General features: G+C 34.3%; 1 protein-coding gene across 4 annotated transcripts; it reads right to left on the bottom strand.

The window, feature by feature from the left end:
* Positions 1-581: 581 nt before the first annotated feature.
* On the bottom strand, positions 582-11,877 carry LOC124830517 (uncharacterized). Of its 4 annotated transcripts, XM_088100124.1 has the most exons (13): positions 11,691-11,851; positions 10,003-10,137; positions 9,795-9,896; positions 8,867-8,983; positions 7,481-7,576; positions 7,230-7,325; positions 6,621-6,755; positions 5,663-5,758; positions 5,412-5,507; positions 4,753-4,887; positions 3,028-3,091; positions 2,853-2,930; positions 582-2,762 (listed from the first exon to the last, which is right to left on the bottom strand). In XM_088100124.1, exons 2-13 carry the CDS (start codon positions 10,078-10,080, stop codon positions 745-747), a joined length of 3,111 nt encoding a protein of 1,036 aa, XP_087956250.1. In that variant the 5' UTR covers positions 10,081-10,137; positions 11,691-11,851; the 3' UTR covers positions 582-744. The 4 variants fall into 4 exon arrangements, with proteins under 4 accessions (XP_087956250.1, XP_047160220.1, XP_047160221.1 ...); XM_047304264.2 differs by lacking the exon at positions 7,481-7,576 and having other exon boundaries at positions 11,720-11,877; XM_047304265.2 differs by lacking the exon at positions 7,481-7,576.
* Between the last annotated feature and the right edge of the window lie 136 nt (positions 11,878-12,013).

Raw genomic sequence — 12,013 nt, 5'->3', positions numbered from 1 at the left:
TTTTAATACTTAAATATAATCTTGTATTATATATATTTACTTTTTATCATAAATCTTAATTCATTATTGATTTTAATTATAATGCAATTTAGATATTTAAAAGTATTTTTTATTATAAACCTTAGCTACGAAAAACAAATATTTAACATATGCATTTGTCATGCATGCTGATGCACTAACACTACAAATTAATATAGCCTTCATTTCTTTAGAGAAATTGAAATTTAAGATTATCTATATTTTATTGATCCTATATTTGTTTTCAAAATTTTGAAGTTGCACATGGTAATAATAGTAAGTATGAATTTAATTAAAAACATTAACATAACATCCTTTCATATATAAATTTTTCATACATTTAATTTGCATTTATCTCAAGTAAAACATTTAGTACTAATCATGTGAGTATTTAATTGTTCTTAATTTAGTTTTATTCGAATTAAAAAAAAACCTCAAACAATGCAAAAATTTTCCCCAATTTATTTTGTCAAATTTAATTTTCGTGTATTGTGATTGTAAAACGGTTGACTAATTAAAATTCAACAGAGATAGGACGTTTTTAATTGATACAACAGTCACTATTAGCATGCACGGAAGATAATGATGACATTGATATAGATGTTCACACACACAGAGTTGGGATAGATGCAGAATACGATGGATAATGATGATATTGATATAGATGTTCACACAGGTACAGTCGTTAAGTATTATACTTGGGATAGCCAGCAATGTTTTGCGAACTCACTTTCTCTGAAAATTATTATTATTCTGAAAATATTGTTCTTGAGGATCAACCCCGAAGAAAGCGTCCAGGCCCTGTTTTTCCTGGGGGTGGAAAGAAGAACTCGCTGATGACTGTTGAACCGACTTGGATTCCTCCCCTATATTATTGTGAAATGAGATACCACTATGAGAAATGCTGGAAAATCCAAAATCAGGGACTGTCGAGAAACCCCCTCTTTGGCCATGGCAATGGGCACGTTCCTGGAAACATGCTTGAATAGTTATATTTTCCTCTACTGGTATTGAGCCTGAAAGAGTATTAAATGCAAATTCTAGGCATGGATCTGACCAAGAATCCATAAATGAAGCACCGAATTCTCTGTCAGAATTATCGTAGTTTATTGTTTCAGGTTGTGGTTCTTCTTCAAGAATTGTTTTGTTTATATCAATTTCTAGTGCGTTCCCAGATTTAATACGTTGGGGTTCTGTTTCGTTAGAATTCCTGGTCATACTGTCTTCATTCTTGTAAGACTCTCTAGTTGCGAACTTTGGATCATTTCCAAAAGATGTAGAGTAGGTTGTCACCTCGGGCTGGTTCAGGTCTTGTTTTGATGTGTGGCAAACAGTATTAAACTCTTTCTTGGTCTGGGATTGGTAGGGATTATCATGAGTTTCTGCATTGATGCTCTTCTGCTCCATACTCTGAAGTGACTCCATATTTGGGGGATCACTAATATCAGGAGTAACAACAGGTAAAATGTCCGCAGCTTGTGCGTCAACTGGCAAAGCACCTGATAGAGTCTTAATTGCAAATTCTAGGCAAGGATCCGACCAGGAGTCCCCAAAAGGTGTGGGGAACTGTGAATACGATCTTTCATCATCGGCATTTTCATCTTCATGCCTCTGCATTTGTTCATTGGGAATCGTTTGAGCATCATATGATTTCTCACTCTTGATCAATGATTCACCACATAATGTTTTCAACCTGTCAGATGACTGGACAACAAGTTCGGGTTCTTCCCTGTCACGATGATACCCAGACACTCCATTAGTTAAATTCGCAGTGGCAGCCGGTTTGTCATTGCAGGACTTCTGAGGGGCGAATTCGGCAGCTTTTTCAGTAGGAAGTACCTCGGGTTCATTGCCAGCAAGTCGCTTTGACAACCGCCTTGGCACTCTAAGCTCTTTTTTGTTCTTGGATTGCTTTGAACTTACACGTGAGGTTTTGTCACTGCTGCTTCCTGCAACATTCTCAACCAACTTATTTTTGGGAGATGTATCAGTTTCAGAAACCCTGGTTTGTCCATTGTCAGTTGAATCTTCAACTGGTAATGCACCTGTGAGGGTCTGAATTGCAAACTCCAAGCATGGGTCAGACCAAGAATAATGAAATGCAAAGGATTGATCAAGTTCTGATTTCTCATCGTTATTTATTTCTTCGCCATCAAATTTCTTCAGTTGATTGCTAGTTATGGGTGTGGTTTCGGGAAGTTTTCTGCCTTTATTTGACGACTCTCCATTTATAGATGCATGATATGCAAACTCCGTAACTGGCTGACCATCACTTTGCTGCAAGGTTGCTTTGACATCACCTTTAGACTTTTTACTTTTATAAGATGTTTTTTGGGAACTAGAGTCGCTCATCAGCTTGGGTTGAAATCCAGCTAATCTTTTTGAAGAACGACAAAAAGTTTGTTTCTCTTCCTTGGTTCTGGATTTTGTTGAGTTCAATAGCACTTCTCCTTGCTCTTTATATGAACGCTTAATTTCCAGTACACCACTCAGCTGCTGAGATGATTTATTTGTCAAATCAGTGTCTAAAATACTTACACTTTTTCCCAACTTTCTTTTAGGAACTTGAAGAGCCTGTTCATTGGCCACGTAGGTCAATTGGTCAGGTTCAGCCCGAGAAAGTCTCCGTGAAAAACGGCGAGCCACATTGGACTCCTTGGTTTTGGATAAACTACTGTTGCTGTGATTCTTTTCACTAGCATGCTCCATCACATTCACAAAGTGGTCCTTCTCTAGCATATCATCTGCACGATATAAGTAAAAAATTCATCTTCATCACAGAACTTATTTTTCTGATTCTTTCAACAATATACCTTTTATTAGCGCTAAACTACCTGAATCAAATGTTTTCATCATTTCGGGAGTGTGTGCAGTTGCATGCTCTAACGATTGGCTCCTCACATCAGGTTGACCTTGTAGAATGGAATAATACTTATCATTGTTATTGGATAACCTTGAAGAATAAAAAATCATCTAATTCTAAAATATAATTGTTTTGTGATTTCTTACCTACAGAAAGCTGTTGATTTGCTGCAGACTGCGTTAGTTTCTGCCTTTTGCCAATAGATGATGGCTAGATTGAACAAAAAACAAAACGAGATTAATAAATTTTTCTCAGCTTGATTTCCCAAATTAAAATATAAATATATATGTATGATTTATTGGGAGACCATACTACAAAAAATGCTTAGCACCGGAAGGAGAAGCCTACATTGGTACTAATGGTCGAACTTCGGACACAAGCAATCCTAAGACAATAATGGGGTAAAGTTTTCAAAAGGTGATTGCATAAAAAATTGCAATTGTTATACCCTTCACCTCTTCCAGATTCTTTTACCCCTCCACCGACTCTGTCTTCTAGCTAGACACCGAAGTCCACTCCACGTCTTTATCTCCCAACTAGGCACTGAACACACACACTCACAGATCTCTATACAGAACTCAAGTACACAAGCTTAATTTCACACATACACTCAAAGATAGTTGAATATTATCGTAGGTATTAACATCATGGATTACATAATTATAGCCCTAGATTACAACCGTTCAGTTTGAACAACATTTAACAACAAAACTAGCTCTGGAAAGAGTTACAACCCTAACTCTATAAAGAGATATAACACCAACACAAGTATGATTTGGACCTGCTAGTTCGGGTCCAGGATGTGGGATTAGAATCAAGTTCCAAAAATAGAAGCATTAATTAAGGTTTGAAGATCAAGATTTAGAACCATGGAGGTGTTGGAGAAGAAACCAATCACGTGGAAGGAAAAGTCGGGAAAAAAAATACATGAACAATATGATGGAGGAACGACCTAATCTGTCAACAGCAGAGAACAGGTGGAGGAAAAATAGAGTGCAGTGATTTCCTGGGAAGAATAAGGTTGGGAAAAAAATTAATGAAACATACCCCATTATATTCGAGTACCAAGTGATGGGCAGGCATCTGAGTTCTTCTGACCCATCAATCAAGCATTTGAAGACAAATTGAGATATAGCACGATTGAGAGATAAAATGAGTGGGCAAGAATGTCAACCCAAAGATAACTTTCCACATATTGTGGACACGATGAATCTTTTACTTATTTATCTATTTCTTTTAGGAGGGTTGTTAGGTGTATTGTTAGGAACAGGGCCTTCAATTAATAAAGTTTACATCAAATGAGCCCTAGGAATCAAGTGGGTCAGCTCTGATAGTTGGGAAGTGTTAGTAAAGCTGTTGTAGTGGTTAATTAGTTGCCTTGTTCTGAATAAAGGTAGAGAAATTAATGGGAAGCAGTTAAGTAGTCATTTTGTCTAGGGTTGGATAGAGTAGCTGCTTCTCAAATTCCGAGAGAGTAAATAATTTCTTTTATCATCCTTTCACTTGTTGATTGACCCTAAATCACGTACCATTGATCCAAAGTTGGAGAAGGAACTTAAAAATAATTTTTTTTTTCAGTTAATCTCCGCATTCTGAACCAGTATCTATCACATACCATCATATATCATTAGAATGCCATTGAAAGATAATATAGAAAGTGCAAAAAGCATTCAAGGCACGTTCTGTTGAATATAGAAATTAATAAGCATGCAGTTATCAGAATTTTGACAATAACTCAAACTTGCTTATATTGCAGCTTGTTCAACCTAGTCCAATGAGATTTACAGAAATTTCCTTTCTTTTAATCTTTTAACAGTTACTAAAAGCTACCATTGTAAGATAGAAATTCATATTAAGTAGACAAGCCTTACACTTATTCCGTCTTCGTCTTGGATTCCTCTTTTATAAGGTTTAAGCACGCACTTATCTATATCGCCAGAATTAACATAGCGCAGTGCATCCTTCTTGGACCGAAATACATATCCACTCACTGGATCTAAATAAAACTGTTGAAAGTATGAACCAATCATAATTTACATAAGTATTTGAACATCTAGAAAACTATTAAATGCAGTATATTACACTATGATGCAATAAACCAAACTGGATATTATTCGCTAACCACCTCCCAAAAGAAGAAATACGAAAAAGAAAACTAGATTTGACAGAAATGAGCCAGAGAGCAAGATTATCCATATGTTTTATTTCAAATGGGAGTGTTAATATACTCATACTTGTTTTGTAGGAGTTTGTTAGCATGATAAACCTTTGGGAGTATTTTAATAAGTCCAAGTTGTACTTTCCCAAAACACTAAATCTAAAACACAGAGAACAATACTAGTTGAGCGGGTGCTAATATACTACCATTTGTTTTATAGGGTTATTTTAACGAATCCAAGTCTTTCCATGATGGCATAATCTTTATAAAACACATAAGAGTATATTAGAAAGTTCAGTGTTGAAAATTTTCCCCTTTTGGGTGGAGAGGGACAGCAAAGCATATATCTGTCAAATATCAATGAATTCATACCAGATCTTTCTTCTTGCCACTACCACCCTTCCTAATCTTGGCTTCTGTTATCCACCCAAGTGGTAAATCCTCAACTTGGGACTTCTCGACCCAATCCTAAAATATTTTCAAAACTATAAAAACTGCATATTGAAAAACAGTTTTATCACAATAACTCAATTTCCAAGTTCTAATAGTATTCAATGGACAAAATAGAAACTCATCCAATCCAATGATCAATTTCACGAACAATATTTTAAAATGTACAATACCGGATCTATCCTTTTGTCATTACTGCCCTTCCTAATTTTGACTTCTGTCATCTGCCCAGGTGGTAAATCCTGTATAGTGGACTTCGCATCTGCATTCTAAAATAAATTTCCAAAATTATAAGGAGTGCATATTCGGAAACTAGTTTATCAAATGGACCTTAAGAATCAAATAGGCCAGCCCTAATAGTCAGAATAGGCCTTGTTAGGAATGCTGCTAGAGTGGTTAATTAGATAGCTTGATAGAAATAAAGGCAGAGAATGTAAGTGAAGGCAGTTAGGTAGTCATTTTGTTTCGTGTGTGAGAGGGTAAGCTCTTAAATTCCTAGTTAAGAGATTATTTTGATCTTTCTTGCCCTTGTTGAACCTGGAATGGATACATTGATCCAAAGGTGGAGAAGGAATATTTTAGTTAATCTCTATATTCTGAACCAGTAACCATCATACATCTATAGAATAATAACCCACTGAAAAATAGTATAGAAACTGCAAATGTAATAGGCAAGAGCACGTTATATTGAATATAAAAATTAACAATGCAGTAATGCATGTAATTACCGGGATTTTAAAATAAATACACCTATTTACTTTTTCAGGGGCATAGACTTAGTAGAGAAAAACCTATGCACTGACAGTGTAAAATAATTTCGTACAGTCATATCACAATCCACCATGTATGGTAAGTTCGTTGATTTTTACAAAATTACTTTCAAAGTCATACCAGAAATCATTTACGATTGGATGACAATGAAAACCTATTTTACACTGTCAGTTCATGAATATTAGACTTATCTATTAATCAGATTGCTATCAAAACAAGTGCTAAGTCCATGTGATTGACAGAGTTTTCTTTCCTTTTATCTTTTAACAGTTAACAGTTAGAACCAATGGAAGTTAGTCATACTTGATATAAGCTACCATTGTCAGATAGTATAATTCATATTAAGCACACAAGCCTTACAGATACTTTGTCTTCATCTTGGATTTGTTGCTTGTACGGTTTAATCGCACACGAACTTATATCACCAGACTTAACATAGCGTAGTGCATCCTTCTTGGAGCGAAATACATATCCACTCACTGGATCTATATAAAACTGTTGAAAGTATAACCCAATCATAATTTACACAAGTACTAAACATTTAGAAAACTATCAACTACAATAGATTACAATCTGACGTAAAAAACCAAATGAGATTTGATTTGCTAACCACCTCCCAAAAGAAGAAATACAATTTAAAAAACTAGAGTTGACAGAAATGAATGATCATATAAATCATAAATATACATTTTATTTTGTTTCAAATGTAACAAAGGGGGGCTGTTACTCTTCTCCCACTTGTTTCTAGGACTATTTTAGCATGCTACACGTCTGACAGTATTTTAACAACTCCAAAAATATAATTTCCTAAAATACTCCATCTAAAAACAAGGAAGTATACTCCCATAATTTTTCTAGGATTATTTTAACAAATTCAAGTTTTATCTTAAGCCCTGTATTAAAAAATTTCCTCTTTTGGGTGGAGGACAGCAAAGCATATATCTACCAAATATTGATGAAATTTCTTACCAGATCTTTCCTATTGCCAGTACCACCCTTCCTAACCTTGGCTTCTATTGTCCAACCAGGTGGTAAATCCTCAACTTGGGACTTCTCGACTGCATCCTAAAATAACATTTCGAAAATTATAAAAACTGCATATTGGACAACAATTTTATCACAGTAACTCATAATTTCGAAGTCCTAATAGTATTCAGTAGACAAAATAGAAATTTAACCAATATTCAGTTTCATGAACAATAATTTAAAAGGTAGAATACTGGATTTATTCTACAGCCATTGCTACCCTTCCTAATCTTGACATCTATTATCTGCTCAGGTGGTAAATCCTCAGCAGTGGACTTCTCACCTGCATCCTAAAATAATATTTCCAAAACTATAAAGACTGCATATTGAAAACCAATTTTGTCAAGATAACTCAGGTTCCCAAGTTCTAATCATATTCCTAAGATAGACTGTACCTCGAGTTTTATTCTTTTTAATAATTTTGGATAGTACTGCAACAATTGTTTTGATGTCAAAAGCATTCATGTAAAGATATGATGTTACATGACTTTCTGTAGGAACCACAAATCATGTTAATTGAAGTATATTTATTTCACACCATAAAACAATTTCTACAAGAGGCGTGTTTCTCTCTGCAGGTGATTAAGAAAGAATTCCCGAAAGATAGTTTATTCAATCTTTTAGCATGCCACACTCTCAAATTCAAGGCATTTTCATTGCCTAATCATTACTTAGAAGTGAGAAGAACCTATCATAAGCTATTCAACTTATTATTTAAATTTGGATTTTCAATCAGAAGGGTAGTATATAGTATTTATTCAAAAAGCTTGTCAGTACAAACTTAAGAAAACTTTTGCATTGCTTCAACATCTATAGGCTGAACAGAAATACAACCACGAGTAACTTCTTTATAGAGCATTGATGGTTCAACAAGTAAAAATTTAATATTCCAGTTAAGTCATAAACACTAGACCTAGCAATGAACAAGATCCATGAAATCAACAAGAGAATTTAAAGAAACCTTTGATTAATAATTTCAGCTATAATACCCACAATAATTAGTTATAGCCATGTTTCAGAATACCAAGGATGATAATGATAGTACCAAGGCATTGATGACACCAATGACAGACTACCAACTAGATACAAGTCACAAGCATATAAGAAAGTCAACAAACTAAACTGGGACTAAAAATGTCTTACCAAAAATATCATCAAAGAAGCTCAATCCAAACTGAGCACGACACAAAAAAAGAGTGAACAAGAAACTTAAGTAGACCTTAATGCAAGTATTCCATCTTCAGTGAACTTGTTTTATTGCAGACTGCATCATCATTTCATAGCTTAGCATATACAATTTGTTTATTATGGTTGTATTTTCAAGTTAAAGTTACAGCTTGATTCTTTAATCACAAAGATAGAGTAAACAGAACTCCTGAATTAATTATCTTTAAATCTCATGAAACTACAACTTAATGAATCACAAAATTCCAATTATGCGAATAACCAATTGTGCATGAACTACAACAGTTTAGTAAATGATAACAAGATAAAATAAAAACTGTAGGCTTGATTATGAAGTTCGCAGCAAAAGAAGAATGAAAAAGAAAAATAGAGATGAGAGATACAGAGATACAAACATTGCTTTTGCGCATCTTTTCCTTCTTGGAACTGTGACTGTTGATGTTTATAGTCTTAATATAACGTAACACCTCTGGCTTGGAGTAGAATTTGCGTCCAGTTGGGTCAATGTAACACTGCAAAAAGAAACAGAGATTTACAGCATGATGAGATGCATCATTATGGCAACGAACATATGCACAACAGACTCACCTGCATATATTACTAAAAGGTTTACTTTACTATTTTAAAAGTAATTAATAGAGGAGAGTGAACATACAAAAGATAAAGCCACATTGCTGTAATGCAATTAATACATCAAATAATAAACAGAACAAGAGATTAAAATATCAAGAGGTACATGATAATATGTTCACATCAATTGAAGAGTGTAGTATTTACTGTTTTACCAATGAATATAACCATTATAAATATTTTGAATACGGCATTGAAATGTGTGTCCCAAAAACCAGTTCAAACCAATGCTCATCACTAGCCAGGCAGATCAGGAGAACAAAACTGCAATTGTCCTACATACTAATAGACACAACTGCAATTAAGAATTAACACATTCTATATATTTTTTTGTTGACCCTGTGATAATCCTGCTAATAACAATCCAAGCATTGAGCAGCTAAAGGTCCTGTGGGCTGCCAGCTAATATCCTCCTGATTCACATTTTCCACTCCATATTCTTCAATGGACATCTTTATTCATGTTTCAAATGTGAATCTAAGAAGTGGTGCACGTTATAGATTTAGGCTGCCAATGCTAGGAATCCTATCTACTAACTAACACCAACTGCCGTTTATGGAAGAACAAGAACTCACTGCAGCCAAATATAAGAATAGAAAATAGACACAAAAAAGACAGAAGATGGCCTAATCAAAGTTGTCAAGGTCTGTAAAAGTAATATTGAATCATACTTAAAAGAGACTTTGTTACCACCTTATACCCACATCCCATATGTGCACCACTTTTTCGAGTTTTGGAGTCCACAATCCAACCATCAGGTAACCATTCAGGATGTTCATCTGATTTCTGTACGGTCTGAAATTATCAAACATCAGCAAATGGGTGAGTGATAAGAGTTTAGCTAAAATTTGGAAAACAACATCCAAGAACAAATATAAATTCAATAAAATTTTGCACTTACCTGTTTGGAATTGCATTTTGTGCTATTGCTGATCTGTCTATTGGTTGCTTCAGACATTTTATGTCGAGCTTTACCCATTCTCAAACGTGATGTAATTTAAGAGAATCTTTCAGCTTAGTTTCAAATTTGTGTCATCTGACAAAGCCCAAAAATTCTTCCTTTTAACAAGTAATTCCCTCATTTACCAAAACCAAAAAATTTCATTCTAACTTGATTCACTGAATCAAGGAGGACATGCTATCAGAGCGCATATTAGAAGTTGTGGCTTGACATCCAAGATAGTAGTTACCATATAGGATTGCATTTCCAGAGACAAAAAGACAGCCATATTATTAAAAAGAGAAGGAAGATCGGATAGGATACAACCAAGTGGCATCTAAACATGAGACATATTGACTAGATTAAACAAGATTATAAAAAAATAAAGATTAAATATGTTTTTAGCTCCTAAACTTTGACATGAAATTAGATTTCATCTCTGTTCTAAAGTTTAATACTATTTGGTTCCCAAACTTTGACATGAAATTAGAATTCATCTCTGTTCCAAAGTTTAATAATATTTGGTCCCCAAACTTTAAAAATTAATTGATATAGTTCTCCTAGCCCACTTGAGCTAAAGTTTTTTGACGTATCAAATTGTTTGAGCTGTTTACACTGTTTAACAAGTTCTTGCTCAAATGGCAACCTAGAACACTGTTTAACACATGAAAAAATACCAACATTGATTAAAATAACTATATACATTCATTTTTAAGTTTAGAAACTAAAATATATCAAAGTTTGGGACATAGACGATTTTCAGTTTTGTGTTCAAGTTTAGGGATTAGAAACATGTTTAACTCAACAAATAAATACCTCTATAATATGTTAGTATCATTCTCCTCTACTATAAAATAGTAATTTCACATACATTAAGAGAGAAAATTTTAAAACATATTCCCCACCAAATTCAAGATTAGTTGAAAAAATTACACGGGTTATGAGTGGCCCCAATTGAAGTCTATGAGTAATGAAATAGATAATAGAACTAAATATTTGTCCACCTCTTGAAAATGATCCCTAAATTTTGTTTTCAAAACATAATTACAGGACGTGCACACAAAACACAAAAATAGCCATAAACTAAAAGATTACAGTTTACAAGAGTATGCTAATCGTAAATGTTCAGCTCCTCGCCCAGATTATACAATCCTAAGATCCATGCTATTGTTTTTCATCTCAGCTCTGAAAATATGGCCGTGTCCATAGCACCAAGTGAATATGCAGTTTCTGTGACTGTGCTTAGCTTCTCTCTCTGTCACTAACTCTCTCTCTCTCTCTCTCTCTCTCTCTCTCTCTCTCTCTCTTTATATATCAACATTTTATCTATTTTCTACCTGTTTTGTGCATATTCACCACAACTTACGGCATGTAAGATGCATCAAACCAGGATCGTCTGAATAAATTGCTGATTTCGCATAAAATAAAGGTACTGAAGACGACTCTAGCCGTTTGAACCTAAGACGACGTCACCAGCACACGACGATTTTTCGTTTCTCGTTTAGCCTCTCTATAATGGTAACCAACACAGTAGAATAGCGAGTAAAAGAAGATTTTCATGCTCCTCACAAATGCATCATTTTGGCTCGAATAAACATGTTAAAGTAAAATCAGAGAACAAAACATAACGCAGTATCAAAATCCTAAACCTTCTTGCTTGAAGCGTGTAATAGATTACCCTAATCCATCGGTTCTGGATCCGAGACTTGTCAAAGCTGAGACAGTCAACAGCTCAACTTTCAGTACCTTCAGACTTCAGAGTTGAGTGATTGGTGATTAGGGATCGAGGAGGATTGTCCTGATTTAACTAATTTATACGATAAATAGACGATACCAAAAAAATACAGATACATCAACAGTGACTCTAGATATCAAGTCTCACTCCTACCGTAAAAAAAATGTCATTTTCTGTTTTTCTGTCAATTTAATATAGATGTTTAAATATTTCTTCAAACAAAGTGAATGGTAATTG

This window comes from Vigna umbellata, chromosome 10 (genome assembly GCF_029865625.1).
Source record: "Vigna umbellata cultivar VRB3 chromosome 10, Vumbellata_1.0, whole genome shotgun sequence".
Taxonomy (NCBI): Eukaryota; Viridiplantae; Streptophyta; class Magnoliopsida; order Fabales; family Fabaceae; genus Vigna; species Vigna umbellata.
This window is presented reverse-complemented; position numbering and strand designations above follow the sequence as displayed.